This window comes from Antedon bifida, chromosome 4 (genome assembly GCF_963402885.1).
Source record: "Antedon bifida chromosome 4, ecAntBifi1.1, whole genome shotgun sequence".
NCBI lineage: Eukaryota > Metazoa > Echinodermata > Crinoidea > Comatulida > Antedonidae > Antedon > Antedon bifida.
In genome coordinates, this window is record NC_136229.1 from 16545502 (window position 1) to 16564449 (window position 18948).

Sequence of the window (18948 nt, forward strand, 5' to 3'; positions counted from 1 at the left end):
TAACTTATATCACTTGGTTTCTTTCTACAGTATGGTAAATTTGTTATTGATTATAAATTTTTCACTGATTATGTTTTCTGCCTACAGTATGATATTTTTAAATATTCTTTGACACTTTGTACTGTAATGTTGGCCTTTTCCAGTAGAAGACGGATGGATACAGTAGGTATGTGAACAAAACCAAGATTTGCTTTAGCACAGTCTCTACAAGTAGTGAGGATTTATTAGTTGGTTAACATATCAAATTACATGCAGAGGTGCAGTTTCATGGTTAATAGATATTAAAATCTCGTAAAATGTACATGAAAGTGATAATACAATTTCTGCCGCAAATTGACCGACAAATTGCATTTTGTCGTAGTTATAAATAGTTGGAGAGAAATTATAAAACTAGTCAAAGACTTCTTTTCACATTGATTAGGAGGTTGATATTAATTTTCTTTATTAAATCGTGGTCCATGATATAAATAAGTCACTTAAAATGTTTGGAATAAGAATGTAGAGTGTTCTACAAATACCACAACCAATAATTAACAAAATGTTCAGATTGTACAGTCAGTAGTAGGCCTATACTATGTATAATTGAATAGAGTATTGTTTTGAATAACCATGGATTCAACCAAAAGCAATGCAAAAACTAAGTTATAAGTAATAATATATCATATACAATTATTTAATAAATAATATATCTTGTATTGTGAAACTCATAACTAAGGATAAATTACAACCCAGTATCATATTTCACTTCAAGATAATTCCAATATAGGTAAAATTACCATAATAAATTGTTTTAATTGCCAACATCAACTTGTAATTGGAAGGTATATGAAAGGTACCTAGATTAGAATGCGGTGCGAGTTCTATAAGGTAGTAGCATAGATTTCTTCAATCAGTACCAGTGTTTATACACCTGGCCTGGGGAGGGATGGCTTGTAGGCTGAGGTTAAGAGACCTTGGACTAGTTTAGGTCATTACCCAATCATCAAAGGGATGGGCTTAAACTGTGGATATATTGTCGGAAAATCTTGTTTTATTTAGAAACATCTTTCCTTTATTTTTGGTGTAGAGAAGGAGGATGAGGAGGTTGAGGGCAAAGGAGGATTGGTAGTAGGTTGCAGGTTCTTCCATATAATTTGTTGTTTTTTATTCTATTTTTTAAAGATGTTAAATAGAAACAAATAAAGTAAATTGTGTAGTTATAACAATGTGAAAATGTTAGTTTACTTCAAAAACTTCAAACAAAATGGATCAAATGGTTAAAAAGGTTAAAGATGAGTGCACAGCTGTCGCTTCCTTTCTTAAGAGAAAATGCATAATGCTATAACTCAATTGAACAAAAAATGTTCTAAAATAAACAAATTGAATTTTAATCTGAATAATGTAGAGGATTCACAAACTAATATGTTAAATTTACATCACGACAAACCAACCAGAAACTTGTTTAAAATTAAGTCTCTAGGGCTAGCCATTAATAAACAAGTCTAGAAAAGTTTAATTATACTCTTTTTAGACCTACTTATGAATACAGGATACCATTCTTCTTACACCTGTGGAAACATCTATTGTTGCTGATGGATGTAGTATTAGGGTGAGGAAGGTGAGCATGTGTTTTCTACCCTATACTTGAGCCAGGTAAGGTTACCTGTCTTCTTGCTAGAAACAGGTGAGGTAACCCTGCATATGTCTGCTTCTACCCTAGAGGCAGATAAGTAACTGCTAGCCTACTGTACATCTGCTAGTCTGCAGGCAAGTGAGGTAACCCTGTCTTATGTAGATATAAAGTTTGCGGTACACCATGTATACTTCTGAAAAGAACTGTTGAGTTTCTCGACGTTTCTATCAAAATACTTTGATCATCCTCACTCTAATGGTGTACCGCAAACTTTATATCTGTATATTTATTTCGCCAGGCAAACCTTTAAACAATACATAACCCTGTCTTCTGGTCTAGAGCCAGGCAAATGTAACACTCCCATGAAAATTAATTTTATTTCAGTATTTTTAATTTATTTTAATGCACTTATCATGCACCAAGTCCAAGCCAGTTTGTTGGCACAAGACATAATATGCAGTCAGTCAGTACTGCTTCTTTATATTTCATATTTAAAGTAAAGAAAATCCAGAAGACGTTTAATCACAATTTATCTAAATGTTCTCCTACAAGCTAGGTGTTTAATAAAGTACAGTAGACCTATAACATAATATTGACATCCCAAAATATTTGTTAAAAAACACTGAAAACTACACTAAGGTATGATAAAAATACGTTGATTTTAGAATACTGTACCTACTGTAGGCCTACGTGTCCTACTCACAACTAAATTAAGAAACATAATATAAGTGAAGATGGTTTAAACTTTCCATGACACTACTTTTCCATGGGGAACAAAGATGCATATATTCTGGTGCTGGATTTCTGTTAGGTGACAAGAGCTCTTATTAGTGGCAATCTCTGGAGAGCATCAGTGATTTATTGGAGGTGCCACCTCTGATCTCTTGCAAGCATTTAAAAGAAGCAACAACTAACAATGAATTCTTTTACAACTTGTCTAGGGTCAAATACATGTAATTTGATTACCATGCTATAATTATGATACAAGATGATTTCAAAAAAAGATGATTTAGAAATAAATCATTTTAAAATTGGTATAGTAGGGCACAATGTACTGGTTTATCAATAAATAAACAGGACTGAAATCCAGATGTACAGCCTATTAAAATCCCCAAACTGTTGCCAATTTAAAAGCTCTTACAAACGACAAACACAACAAGGAACAAAATGAAAATTGCCAAAGTAAATAAACCTAATCCTGCTATTACTGTATTACTGCATAGGTATAAGCCAGCACTAAATGAAGATGGTGCACAGATTTATAAATAAACTGGACTTAAGCTCTCTCTACACTATCAAACTAGTTGTGAGGTGCCCAAATATGGTAGTGATGATATACCCACAAATATGGTGGTGATATGACATCATCATATCCGTACTGTATATGGGCACATCACATTTTTTTGTCACATAAAGTTTGATAGTGTAGAAAAATCCAGATATACAGTCTCCCAAACTGTTGCTAATTTAACAGGTTTTATAACGGATGTAACACCAAAGAATGAACTGAAAATCACAAAGTACACAAAACCTACCGTACTATTAGCTAACAATCGTTTAATTTGTTCATTATTGCATATCAAATTAGCCTTCATTAAAAGGAAAAGAAACCCTCTTAAGTAACACTATTGTAGTTTAATTCAAGCGTACTAAAAGACAGTGTTTAACTTAAGTAATCACAACGGCGGCGGCAGGGCATATTATTTAGTAGACTGTCTCCAGTTAATGAGTGAGTCTTTTACTTGATAGGTCTACACTATAGATAAACTACAGCTGAACAAATTTAATGATTAAATTCAATGTCAAAGGTATAAACAAGATTAAGCAAACTCATTTCTTGTGTGTGTTTTCACACATTTTCATTACTAATGAGCTTACAACTCTGTGTGTCGAGAAACTGTCTTGGCATCAACATTTTAAAATTGTAAAATGTCATGTTAAATTACCTTTTATCTGTTTCTTTGCAATTTCTGTCATTTTTGAGTTGAACTAGCTATGCCCTTTAAATGCCTAGCAGGCAAAATAATCAAACTCTTTTTGTAAAGAACTGCAATACAGGCATAACAAAAAATAGTATCATAGAAAACTAGGCTCTGTATCTGAAACTACAATCAAATTGAACTATTTAATAATTAAAGATTTATAAAAACCACATCAAAAGACTTTTTCTAAACTTACAAGGTTTCTAGAATTATGAACACAATCAAGTACAACTTTAGATTGTCAGTCATGTCATTCAACCGGAGGACCTTGGCGGGTAAAATTGTGGTGAAAACTTTGAATACAGCTTGTTAACAGGTAAATCGTCCTGTGTAATTCTTTTATATCCTTAGGCTCTGTAAACTTTTGTCAAGACCCTTAGAATCAAACTCCAATACAACATAAAAAAAATCTATAATTTGAAACTTCAAAAATGAAGAGACAACATCAAAGTAGTCACGTCAAGTACCTATGACAAGTTTCTAAACATTACTTCAAGTAATATCAAGAGGCTTCTTATGTATATAAAAAGGAAGTACTGTAGGTAAAGTTAAGAATATCTTGATTGTTTAGCTCTGCAATCATCTTCTGGATTAATAATCAGATGCTCCTTAGAACGTTTCTGATCCATTAAATGCTGAAAACCTTTTATTTGAAAATAGATTAAATAAATATGTTCTAATTGATTTGGTGTTTATTATAATCATTATTTTGAGAATTCTATTTAACAGGTTATTTAAAATTTGTCCAGTTAATGCTACAAAGAAATTGGGAGTAATTTATTCACATGATTATTAATTGACAGCAGAAACCAACCCATATACAGTAACAGGTTACAGCATCAGGATACACAGATGCCAGGTTAGTTCCCATATCATCATTGAAAGTGATGAGACAGTTTACTCCTAATCACAAGTAGGCTGACCCTTTAAAACATAAGGGGGGGGGGGGGGAAATGCAGGTCACAGGAAATGAGTGTCTTTACATTACTAAATAATAGCATAATATTGTTGTACCAATTTGCAACATGTAACACATCTAAACCCTAGCTGTTATGGAGAATGTTATCAGAATAAACATTAAAATGTAATATCAAGTATCAGTTTTTATGTAATGACGTGTTCTTGAAGTGTGGAGAAAATACGGAGAACTGAGCGAAATACTCTGCAAAATGCAGAGGGCATGCTCTTTATTATTTCAGCTCATATTGAAAGATTTTAATACTGAAAAGTAACAAGTAGCTAAAATCTATATTCATTGAAACTACTACTAGTACTACTAACTATACCAAAAAGTAAATAAATGTATAAAACACTATTTTAGACCCCATTTACACTTACGATTTAGGCCGGCCCTGGGTCGGCCCTGGGTCGGCAATTGATAAGTGTAAATACTCCAAAAAGTTAGGCCGGCCCTGGGCCGGACGCAGATCTGGGCCACCTCTCCAGGTAGGTTCAGGAGCGGCTTTTACGTTTTGGGCCGGCTTACGCAGTGAACCGTGAACAACGTTTGACCTTTTTATGAGGTGGTTGTTATGACGATCCGACATTCTCGGTACATACCTTCTTTTTCGCGCGACAATTTGTTTTCTTCATCATTTATATTCCGTAGTTAAATTTATTTGTACCAATTTTTATAAGATGTCTGAAAATCGTGGTTCCAATTGGACATACGAGGAGGTACTTGGGTTGCTCGGGATTTGGGCCGAGGAAAAATACAGGCTCAAATGGACGGTAGCGTCCGAAACGCTGGCGTCTATCGGATTATTTCCGACAAGCTCCTACGTGAAAGTGGGATTGTTCGGAACGCACTGCAAGCAGCCATATATATAAAACAGTGGGGTTCATTTTGTTTTTTAACGGGACGGGACAAAAAACAACAACAGTATAAATATAAAATGGTCGGTTCGCGCGGAAAGTTGAATTGACGATCGAGCGAGAAAAATGTAAACAAACTGTACTTCGTATCCCAGCATGCAATGGTACTTCCGATAAAATTATTTACGACCAGTAATCTGCGTCGGTAGTGTAAACGCTCTGGGCCGGCCTAAAAAGTAAATATTTGCAACCGGCCCAGGACCGGCCCTGGACCCAAACGAAAGTGTAAATGGGGTCATAGTTACCAAACTATTTATATACTCACTATGTACAAAAATAGATTGAAACAATAAATAAACATTATTAAAACAAGATATCCTGAGCAAAGACTAATACATTTCCAACACCTACCTATAAGGATAGTGAATTCCAACTAGTAAACCCAAACATTGTTTTCTTGGGCTATGAGTAGTTGCTACATATACCTGACAGGTGATAAGTACAGCTTTTCTACTTCAATGTTTCCTTGAATTTAAAAGGTGATCCATTCACCTGGGCAGAAATAATCTGTGCTTTGACTATTCCATTATTACAAAGGGTAGATTAAATCTTGGAATCTATACTTTAATCCTGACAGGACTCATTACTTTAATACTCTTACAAAATACAATAGAAGAACAATATATCACTATATATAGCGGTACTTGATTGCATTAAAGAAACCATTGAAAATTTATTTTGAAATTTATTAGTAAAACAAAATCAAATCAATTTATTTAAGTGTCAAAATAATGTATTGAAGTAAAATTGTTAGTTGTCATTATCTATATATTTAATTTCTAGCTTGTGTAATTGCAAGTATGTCTTTCCAGTATCATAGACCAATTCTGTAATACAGTGTCACATAGTATCACCTGTGATGCCTGTATTGTGTTATGGTTAAGAGGCTCGTTGGCACTGTATTACCGAGGACTCCATGGTTAAATGGTTGATGAATATTAATGTGTGGAGCTATAGCTTAGTGGTTAACATGCTTGCCTTCCAATCCCGACCTAGTGCGAGGGTTGTATTGACTCTTTCAACTCCCTAAGACTCAAATGATAATTAGTTTATAAGAATGATAAGTTATAAAATAGTTTCATCTATCCTGTAATTGGCGACTTACTCGCTGTTGGATGCGTATGAAATAACAAAAATTAATTAATTTTTAAAACTTGAAAGCGTAAAAAAAAAAATGATAATATAAGTACAAACATGGCAATACTGTTAATAGTTTGCTATATATCTCATAATTAAATGGAGAGAGACAATCATGGCATAATGCATGCATAAACAAACAGTATTCTGTTTAATGGTTTATATAATATATGGTAATGATGCATCACAAGTTAAAGCTAAGCATAATTAAGCACAGGCTAAAGAGTCCAATCATACTACTAATTATTTGAAGGACACATGATACATATTCGGAAAAGAACGATGCCACTATGCCATTTTGTGCTGGTTTATCTCAACAAGTGTGTCGGTAAACTCTCACATGATAATGGCAGCTGTTTCTTAGTCCGACAAAAATTAAAAAAATTATTCAAATAAAACAGTATGATCATGAAGGAATTAGTTTATAATTCCTCTGTGATATAGCAAATGTTATAATAAAACAAAACTTGGATAAATGTCAGAGAAAAAAAGGTAGTATGATAATTCAATAATTTTGTAGCCTGTATGTTCAGTCGGACAAACTTGATTTTATAACCTTACATTGGTGTCCTACATTGGTGTATACAGTCAAGAGAAGACTGTTCTGCAACCATGCAGGTTATAATAAGCGCCTATGATGGGAAGGGGGGGGGGGGGGGGGGTAGGGCTGGTAAGAGGAGGTAGGGCTGGTAAAAGGTAGGGCTGGTAAAAGGTAGGGCTGGTAGGGTGAGGTAGGGCTGGTAGGGTGAGGTAGGGCTGGTAGGAGGTAGGGCTGGTGGGAGGAGATAGGGCTGGTAGGAGGAGGTAGGGCTGGTAGGAGGAGGTAGGGCTGGTAGGAGGAGGTAGGGCTGGTAGAGCTGGTAGGGGGAGGTAGGGCTGGTAGAGCTGGTAGGGGGAGGTAGGGCTGGTAGGAGGAGGTAGGGTTGGTAGGAGGAGGAGGTAGGGCTGGTAGGAGGAGGAGGTAGGGCTGGTAGGAGGAGGAGGTAGGGCTGGTAGGAGGAGGAGGTAGGGCTGGCAGGAGGAGGTAGGGCTGGTAGGAGAAGGAGGTAGGGCTGGTAGGAGGAGGTCGAGCTGGTACAGGGAGGTAGAGCTGGTAGGACTGGTACAGGGAGGTAGAGCTGGTACTAGGAGGTAGAGCTGGTAGAAGGAGGTAGGGGAGGTAGAGCTGGTACTAGGAGGTAGAGCTGGTAGGAGGAGGTAGGGGAGGTAGGGTTGGTAGGAGGAGTTAGAGCTGGTAGGAGGAGGTAGAGCTGGTAGGAGGAGGTAGAGCTGGTAGGAGGAGGTAGGGCTGGTGGGAGGAGGTAGGGATGCATGGTTTAAAATCTCCTTTTCCATGAAGTGCCCTTTCATTCAAACTTGCATGTAACATTTTTTTTTGTAGGTAACTGGGAACCAATACTCTAAGGCTTTAGTTGGCCAAGCCTCGGTTTTTTGCTAACTAAAGATTTGACATAAGAACGCCAGCTTTCTAAATAGTTTTTTTAAAGCAATGTATTCTAAATACTCTGAACTCTAGATGGAACTATACTGTACTATAAATAGTATGCAGTACTGTACTACTAATACAATAATTCAAATAAAATTAACAAGATAAAGGGATTATTTGATGGCCTGTCAATGACCTTATTGATAATAGCTGTCATACATATGTCAATCATCATCATGTTTTCATTTACCTTCACATGTCATACACATATAATACAAAATTCCTTATTTGTATAAAATGGTTTCATCTTTTCCATATTTTACTTAGATCTTTAATGCCACACTGTACATTCACTCTACAATGCACATTCATTGAAAAATAAAAATTCTCAAATATAGTTACTAAACGTTTTAAACATTTTATCGATTCTGCAGACAAATGTCAAATAAGTATATGAAACAAGATATGTAGAATATTGCTCCTAATAGACTAATTTTTCTTTAGTGAATATAAATTAACTGTTTAATAAAAGTACAAAGTCCTATTCAAACCACTTGTGTAATAATTCACGTATTGAAATGCGTCAACAAAGTAGTAGGGGAGCAATAATGACACCATTTAAATTTAACTATCCATAAAATATGATGCTAACTTGTGTACGTATGGAACAGATTATATTCTATAACGGCCTTGTTGACAAGATCCATGTTATCATCAAAATCTAATAATTTTAATTATCAGAGGCTGGTAGGAGAGCGCCTTAAAATTGTGAAAGTGCTGAACTTAAGCAATTAATGTCCTATCTTTTGCATTGTAATTTCCCACCCCTTAATTAGATCAACCTATGATTGATATCCAACTCTCCATCTCTCCTTGCAAAAAGTAAAGGTAAATTAAAAAGTTTCGAAAAGCATACTAACATAAGGGTTTTTTTTCTTTTATAAAACAAATCTCAAAACTAATTTAATAATGCATGAGGTGATTAAATATTTACCAGTATTCTAAGAAACCATTTGGTATTAACATTAAACTTTAAAAGCATGTAATGTAGACCTAGAGGGTATGAGCATTACGTCAAAAGGCTAATAAGTAAAAGGTTCAGTATCTCAACCTTATTTCAATCTAAATATATAGTTATATATCTTTAACCTAACGAAACGAAACAGCAATAAAAAAAATATGTTTATATTTTAGATGTTATTTAAAGTTTTCTTTCCTTCCTAATTTGTTATATTTTTGTATTTAAAATTAAATCATTTTATTATGTTTATTTTTTTATTAACGCTATATTAAATTGAACTTTATGTTTATATTCTTTTATTTTCCTTTTTTAGCAAATTTACAAAAGATGACGGAGTCCACCACAGTAATTTACAAGTAACATTACTAATATCATCAATAAACAGCTTTAATAATTGATGTGTATTCTTAGCTAAAAATAGGACTAAAATGTCATCACTCTTCGAACAGAAATACTTAGATTATAGCATTTAAAAACAAACAGCTGGTTAAAAGTACAATGAACAAGACAGTTCATCAGAATATCTTTAAAATCTGTTGAGAAAGTTATGATGGCCAGCTACTTCAGTTATTGCAACCATACACCACCCTATAGGGGACTTCTTAGGACCAAAGTGTCCACTGAATAGAGGTTGGCCGCATACAGTATATCACCCTCCGTATACAGTATATATCACCCTCCGTATACAGTATATATCACCCTCCGTATACAGTATCACCCTTCGTATACAGTATATATCACCCTCCCTCTGTATACAGTATATATCAACCTCCCCTCCGTATACAGTATATATCACTCTCCCCCTCCGTATACAGTATCACCCTCCGTATACAGTATATATCACCCTCCCCCTCCGTATACAGTATCACCCTTCGTATACAGTATATATCACCCTCCCTCTGTATACAGTGTATATCAACCTCCCCTCCGTATACAGTATATATCACCCTCCCCCTCCGTATACAGTATAACCTTCCGTATACAGTGTTTATCACCCTTCGTTAATCTTATTCCTACAACTTCTAGCATACCAACATTTGACACAGCAAGATTGAGTAGTAAAGAGATAGATAAGAAAAGTATTTACCTTGCATAGTTAAATCATCAATAATCTCCACAAGGTTTGCTGGGAAATACCCAATAGTCTTCTGTTTGTCCGCTTCTTTTGTACCTTTCCATTGGCCATTCGGATGCTGTTCTAGAATCTGAAATCAACAAAAAACCATATTTTTGTTTACTCACATACAAAGTTGGTTGGGTAATAATATTTCCATAATTTTCTCATACAGAATTGTTCGCGATTTAAATTTACTATAATTTCGTGGATGACATTTTAGTTAAAACACTAATTCTAGCCTAAACCTATAACGTACCTTAAATTACGAACTTTTAATATTACAAAGGTCAAATAGCAGGCTGTTTTACTTGGTAAGCCTAGGCGCCGTAGGCTAGACATTTTTAGCAGTATGTCTACTGTACTACCTACTGTAGTATTAATGTTTCTATACTGTATATCGTTTTTTTGTTTGTACCACAAACCTTCCACTGCGAAACTGACACAACGGAAGCTTCCATGTTTTCCCCTTTCTATCAGAGGCTGTTTTCTATATACTGTAAATGCAGATATTTTCGCATTAAGGTTCCCAAAATTAAACCACTGCGAAAACAACGGCATATACAGTATTTTATTTGTTTGATTGTAGTATATACAGTATGTATAATAAGAATGTATGAGTCTAGAAAATTGATTCTTTCTTGTTTGTGTAAAACACAAACAAGTCAATATGATTGTTTGATAAGATTAACCTAAATAACAAAATCTTGATACTATCAATGAAGAATTCAACACTCACTGTATTATGAAAATATTTAGATTATCGCATGCTATGTTACACTGTGTTAAAGCATTCAAGTTGGCTTAACAATCTACGTCATGTGCTAAGCTATATAATACCCATCTTGCATATGTAATTACGTTCAATTTGAAGTATTTAATTTCCTACTCTGAGATCAATACCTCTCAGACCAACATGACAACAAACCTGTACAAGAATACGCTAAGAATATCAATAACAAAATCCTTTTCAAAGCCAAGATAAGTTAAGATTGTTTTTGTCAATATTCAGTGCTAAAATAAACATCAACATTTTCATGAGCATTCTAAAACACATTTCGAATTTATTGATTTTATAATTTATTTAATCCTTACAAATACAAGGGCATCATATTTTTTTTAATCAAATTTGGTTAATAAGTCATAAAGTCATTAAGATTGATAAATCTGACCCATGTTTTTAAAGAATGTGATTTGTTTGAATTGTTTCTTTTTTGTTTATTTGTTTTTTTTAGTGATCTAATAGAAGGGTATCTGGATATCAAGTAAAAGAAGAGTTCAAGGCTGACTTGACAAGTCTCACAGACTTCACCATCTTGAAATCTGCACATTATAAATTTTACTATAGCAGTTTACAGATATTTATTTTTTCTAATTTTAATTGTATTGCACTAAATTATAAATTAAATCAAACCATTGATATACAAATATAATATGATTTAAAGTACAGTATATAATAGTACTATACAACATAATCATAACAAAATTAACAACCTACTCACCTAATGACCTCAAACTAAAAGGACCTACTTGTCTATTTACACTTTAATCAATTAAAGTACAAATAACACATGCAATAACATGTATCAGTTACAATAAATATTGATTACTTTGAAGCACAGTTCATGCCGAATAGTTAGATATATATTATGTTAGATGTAAGTCAATGCAATAAAACAAGTATTATAGATGGCAGTATACCCCACTGGCTCATTTATAAGACAAACAAGATGTTTGGGAAGTAGGATTATACCAGAGGAAAAATACTTTTTACGATGGAGGGCCCTACTAAACATCACACAAACACGCACACACCACATACATAACAGTACCATAACATGTTCATAGGTTACAGCACTAACTTAGAGGGTTAGGTTCAATTATATTTAGGAGTCCAGTTGACTATTTAGGTGTTATGTTGAGTATAGGTGTATAGTGCCTAGGTGGAATTTAGTAGATCCTTTTAGTATTTTTATAGACAATGTGCAAATTCCAAATAAGCACTGCATTGCACAATCTCCCTGTGCTTAGGTTAACATGTAGACATCACAGATTTATCCTCAGAATAACAGATTTATTGAATTATTATTGAGTAACTATTTGCTTTTATAGGACCTTTAGATAGATAGAAAGGTAGGGGAAAATAGTTTAGCTAAAAAACAATACAACATAAATCTGTTGAACACTGTATTTTGAATCTTAAATAATCTTCAGCATACATTTTTATGTTTCTAAAGTACTGAATTTATTGAATTTCAACAGACACTTTTCTGTCATCAGTTCATTCTGGAGGTCATTATATGCCTACACAGTTCAGACTGAAAAACAATGTCATGTCATCCAATCAAATTGAAACATTTAAAGTAAACTTTTACCCATAACATTTTTTTACAATCTGTCAACTATGTTACAACATGAATTTAGAGTTCATAAATGACATATTGTTGGGTAGCAGATGAAAAAACCAGATTTAGAAATGCCAATGACAATTTCTCAGATACTCAAATTGTACAAAGTGAGGTTGAGAGAAGAAACCCAATTTCTAAAAATAAATATCGTGGTTTTAAACGCGCCGCCATTACATTTACATTTTTTTTGCTGAAATAAGCGTCCCCCACCTTCCACTTTGTATCCGCCTCTTTCATACCGCTTAGCAAAACACTCATAACAATATTGTCGTCACAAGTGTGTGACGAAAGCAACGGCAACCTCTAATAAAGAGTAAATTAACACGGCGCTGAAATGTGTTTTAATCAAAAGTTGAAGTACTTTACTCTTAGGCGTTTTCCCCAATTTTTTCCCCCTTATGGTAGGATAATTTTTTTCTTCCAGATTTATAGAGGGAGGGGGGTGCAGAGGGTCCACCCACCCTCTGGATCCGTCACTGCATAGCATAAGTTTGTTATTACCAGCTACTAACAATATCATATATATCTAAAAACAATAACAGAAATTTGGTCAATTATTTTTCTGATATATAACGAACCCAATAAATGAGGAAAAAATTCATCACCTACATAATACAAACAGCTGACAACAATATCATATTTATCTCAAAACAGGCAAGACTATCCTGACCACTTCATATATGCCAGATAGTATCAGTAGACTCAGTTTCAGAATTATCTATCATCCTATTTCCATTAATGATGAGGTATTATCATTTGTAAAATCATTCAAAGTGGGAGGCAAGATAAATAGCATTATTTGTCATTCTGGTTCCGCTGACATGGATTGATTAATATCTTGAGTTTGAATTTTTGCAATTATTTTTATCTCTAATAAAACTTATAATAAAGGTAAAAACCTTATGTGGATACTTTCCTATTAAATGAACAAGGAGCAATAATATGTTTATTACACAATATGGCCAACCCCTAGGTGATACACCTGAGATGATAACTTTGTTGGGTCCTGAAGGTGTCCTTTTATAGGAGATCTACTGTATTAATCAATAGGAAAATAAAAGAGAAGAGGAGAATGAACAACTGACTTTAAATGGGCATGTGGCTAGGATATAAATTTGTATTTCATTACCTTAAGCTCTGTCTACACTATCAAACTAGTTTGACAAAAAATGTGATGAGCCCATATATGGACACAATGATGTCATATCACTACCATATTTGGGCACATCACACTTTTTTGTCAAACTAGTTTTATAGTGTAGACAGAGCTTTACAACATATTGACATAATTTTACTTAAGCCAGTAGTATACCATACCGCATTTCTTACAACTTACCAAAATTATATCACCTGCTTTGAATGACAAACATTTGCGATCATGAATCTTACAGTAGTCTTGCAGTGCTCTAGCTCGAAACCCACCTATAACTTCTGAAAATAAAAAGTAATAGAACTATTTATTATACACCTTTTTTTAAATAGTAAAAATTAATTCTGAAAATACGAATAACAATGCATCATTAGCCAGTGCCTAGAGCCAGAGGTAGTCTAAGATTGTCTACAGGCCAATGACAGGCCTCTATATCTCTGCCTTGACCAGTATACACATTGTCTACAGGCCCATGGCAGGCCTCTATATCTCTGCCTTGACCAGTATACACATTGTCTACAGGCCCATGGCAGGCCTCTTTATCTCTGCCCTGACCAGTATACAGATTGTCTACAGGCCCATGGCAGGCCTCTATATCTCTGCCCTGACCAGTATACAGGTTGTCTACAGGCCCATGGCAGGTCTCTATATCTCTGACCTGACCAGTATACAGGTTGTCTACAGGCCCATGACAGGCGCAGCCTCTATATCTCTGCCCTGACCAGTATAAAGGTTGTCTACAGGCCCATGGCAAGCCTCTATATATCTGCCTTGACCAGCATACATAACTTATAATACATCGACTTAAAAATAATAAGAAAACTATTGTCCATTTATACAGTACCTCTCAACATCTGCTTGACATCTTGAGCTGCTTTGGTGGATGTAAACTTGTTGACTATATCTAAAGCTGTTTGTCCATGTGAGTTCTTCTGACGTACATTGATTCCATACTGGAAAGAAAATATCAAAAACATTCCATCTATACTCAATACGGGTATGGATATTGTCATTCATCCAGGTATTAGAAGGATAAATCTATTAACTGGACAATGGGGCACTTACCAAACGCCACAATTCCATTATTCAGCCTGATGTACGACCTGGACAGTTCATGGAACGTTGCTGTTATATTATTAACAAGTAAAAAGTCCAGTTGAATAAATTTATCCTAAATTTATACTCAATATTATATTTAAAGCTACGTTGTTGTTTACTATGACAAATACATTTATTGGTAAAATGTATAAACCTTCAGGAATATTACCTAGAGTATCCATTGCCATGTGTTACATAATTACCTAATTACATACAGGGAAATCCCCTACTCTAGTCTTATGGAAGAAGTGTTTAAAACAAACATTAAGTTATAAATATCTCAAAAATGTGAAGTCAGTTAAAGGTCCAGTGTACACTTCTGGCATGTGTGCTCTTTAAAGAACCCTGTTCACCAGGAATGAGGGGCACCCTAAGTGTCCTGGTCAATCTCAGCCCTTGTCACTGTGGACAGAAGAATGAGCACGTCATCTGGTGACACCCGAAACTCTTAGGGGATGTGAAAGTTATTGTCTGTCTGGTTGTCTAGTTATTCTCCAACATATACATTTCTACTAATTCCTCTTTCTCTCTTAAATTGCCTGAAAGTACATCATAATCAAATATTGATGAGGAACTTACACTTATTAATAGCCTTACAACTTCTGATTTGCCAAATAAGGAAGCCTCATGTAGTGCTGTACCATTATGTGTTTCCATATTGATGTTAACTCCTGCTTCTACCAAAACTCTGAAGAAAAAACAAATCAATAAAAGTCGATCAGAAATAACTTTTGAAGAAAAGATGTTTAAGAAATTTGATGAAATTGTAATGTAAGATATTACAAGTATCATCTGACAATGTCATCTGACAAAATACAAAATCTATCAATCTAAGAGAAACAGACATTTGATTATAATTCATATGTTAAAAGGTAAAACTAACTCTACATGTAAATCACAATTATTAAATAAAAAGATGTCTCCAAGAAATAATTTATTAACATTTTGTAAAAAAATATTTAACCATTAATAATGAAATCATGAACATTATTATATTTATTATATAAACTTCACAATACTTACTTAGATAAACCTTTCTCAAATTAAATGTATTTTTAACAAAAGAATGATTAAATATTATTTTATATATACAATTTTTATATTATATGATATTTTTATATTCAATTCAATTTTATTGGTGTTAATACTGTTTATTTGAAATACAAAAATAGAGAATAAGAATAAATAAAATATTATAATCATTCAAATGCAAAAAAAAATTTTAGTTTCCATAATAAAATTGTCAAATAAAATAATAAATATTGCGGTGCAAATGTCCAAATTATAAACCACACAATAATTGAATGTAATGCTATTCTTACTATTGCTGCTTTTTTATAATAAATTATCATGAAAATAGCATAATGTAACATAAAATCAATAATTATTGTTAAACACAACGTAAGATAAATAGGCAGGGAGGAAATAATTGCTTTATCAATTTATGACATAAATAAATGACAGAAGTATGAATAGATTAAATGTTATATTCAATCCTCAATAATAATAGAATATAAATAGACAAACAATTTATTTTATTAATTATATGAACTTAATTTGGACGGGTAATTATAATTTATCTAGAACTAACATGTACTGTATAGACAATTTTTTAAAATTGCTATATTTTTTTGGTAATAAAATTACCATATATGTATAGAACAAATCAAATAATTGCTAATCTATGGTTGTATCATCCATATAAAATCATTTTATTTATAGAATTACCAGACATAGTAAAAAAACCAAGATTGTAAAATAATCAAATTAATAGCCATTTCGTCTAATGCATTTGTTTCGATCAATATTAGCAGACATTTGCAAACTTTAATACAAATAGTCTGCCTAAAGTCTAGCAATTAAAAGTCACGAATCAGTTGAACTAAGCAAGGGTTGAAATTCAGTTGAGATTACTTTCTTTCCTTAAGCTCTTTCTACACTATCAAACTAGTTTTGACAAAAAAGTGTGAGGTACCGAAATATGGTAGTGATATGCCCAAATATGGTAGTGATATGACATCATCATGTCCATATATGGACACTTCACTTTTTTTTTTCACATAAAGTTCAATAGTGTAGACAGAGCTTTATCGTTCAAAGAACCAAAAAATGGATTTTCTGATATAAAAAGATCTTGTTCTTTATCACCTGCTACAACAGGTTTTGAATGTTAGGAAGTATTCTATGACGAGAATGTTACAGGTTCACAGACATATTTAATGCCAACTTGACATAAATAAATCATTTAAAATGATAACCTAAATTTTATACCTGTTGTTTATTCCATCACCTACTGTACACAGGTAGACAACCAGACTGAACATTATGTTATATTTAGGCACATGGGAAAAGTTCAATAGCGAGATTGAAAGTGTGGATATTTCACTAAATAGTAAACAGCAGTAAAGTTAGGTTGACGGTATATTATGTGTTTCCAAAATAAGGAAAGTAGAGTTGTGAATATCTTAATGTTTCTGTTTTCTCTTCCATCTTGAGTTGTTGTAGCGCACAAACAACCAATTCAACAGGCTAGGGTAGTACAAATTAGGTCATAAATTGCTTAAACAAATTTTTATTTGTGTTTTTGTGTACTGTAAGTGGTAAGAACAGCCACTGCAGAAAAAGAAAAACAACTGATAGAAACTGCATAAATTGCTAGGATTAAAATGTGTGAGAAATGCCGTCATTGCAATCTCCCTGTGTACCAGTAAATGTGTGTACAAATCAATTATAACATCACTTTTCATGATACATCAGATCAGTTGATTAATAAATCAACCCATAAAATGTTCAATCCTGCCTACTAACATCGGAATAAATGTACAATATAAATCAACAACCAATTACGAACTCAACAGAGTATTATAGTATTATTAACTGGCTTTTGACTACTTTTAATGCTCCATCATGGGGCTGTAAAAGGGGTTTACACAGACACACTATTCATTCTAAAGCTTTGTGCTACACTATCAAACTAGTGACAAAAAGTGTGATGTGCCTAAATATGGTAGTGATATGCCCAAATATGGTAGTGATATGACCATATATGGGCACATTTTTTTGTCACACAAAGTTTGATAGTGTAGACAGAGCATTAGGCTCTACAACATCAAGGCATGTTTCTACTGGAAAAAAACAAAATAATCTGTCATCCCCATAAATGTATTCATAAATTTATCCAAATTGCTAGACTTGAATGTATCCATTATCTGCCTTTAAATGCTCTTTTATTCTTACTAGAAATAGGCCCATACCAAGGAAGCAGTATAATGGCAAGATATCTGACTATTACATGTGAGAAGCATGGGTTTGAGACATGTCTGTGCCATTGATTGTAACCTAAAGCAAGACACTTTACTATTGATCGATGTGTACACACATTGCATGATACAGAACTTGATAGACTATTCAAAAAGAGTATGGGAATGTGTGATCATCATAGTCCAGTACAAAGAAGAAATAAATAAAATAATACTAGGAACAGAATGTGTAGGTTGTACACCAAAAGCGATTACACAATATAGATAAAATCTGTATAGAAAACTATTGTTCAAAGTAGTGGCAGAATAAGCAATCAGATTCATCACTCTCTGTAGTTCTTCATTGAACTAGATCGTCAAACAACTGTGCTTTTTGTCAAACATAAGTTATACATTTGGGGAATGAAAGCAACGATACATCAATAACAAACCAGTTTTTAGAGATTATGAATTGTTACAATTTGAATGAGAATTTTCACTTTTAAAATGGATAAATATGAATTGTTTGGTTCACTGCTGTCATGGTCAATGAACCAAATCCTTTTAGTTGAGGATCGTACTATTGAAAAACATTTTATTTTTCTTTTGGGAACTAACGATGGCCTTGTTCTTACTGAGTGGATAGTAGATTTATTCTTGTTTCGAAAACAATTTGTTAGCAAAATTAAAAGCCTAACTCATCATCTCATCCATTGTCAAACAAAACCAAATCACTGAAACTAGTGAATTGATACTATGACAACATATCCATTACAAAATCAATATGTTAGTATTTTATTCCAACACATACAAATCACTCGTCCCATTTTTTACACCACTGTCAATAGGATATTCACACTCGAGACACCTACGACAATACCATCAC

At 33.5% G+C, this 18948-nt stretch overlaps 1 protein-coding gene across 3 annotated transcripts in view; it reads right to left on the reverse strand.

Annotated features, from left to right (window-relative positions):
• Positions 1-18948, reverse strand: part of LOC144840570 (uncharacterized) — a 73496-nt gene that overhangs the window by 17577 nt on the left and 36971 nt on the right. For all 3 annotated transcript variants that reach the window (XM_078696429.1, XM_078696428.1, XM_078696430.1), the window contains 4 exons: positions 15403-15511; positions 14570-14678; positions 13912-14006; positions 10141-10258 (listed from right to left, as the gene is read on the reverse strand). In XM_078696429.1, the coding sequence (XP_078552555.1) occupies positions 10141-10258; positions 13912-14006; positions 14570-14678; positions 15403-15511 (431 nt within the window). The remainder of the gene's footprint in view (positions 1-10140; positions 10259-13911; positions 14007-14569; positions 14679-15402; positions 15512-18948) is intronic.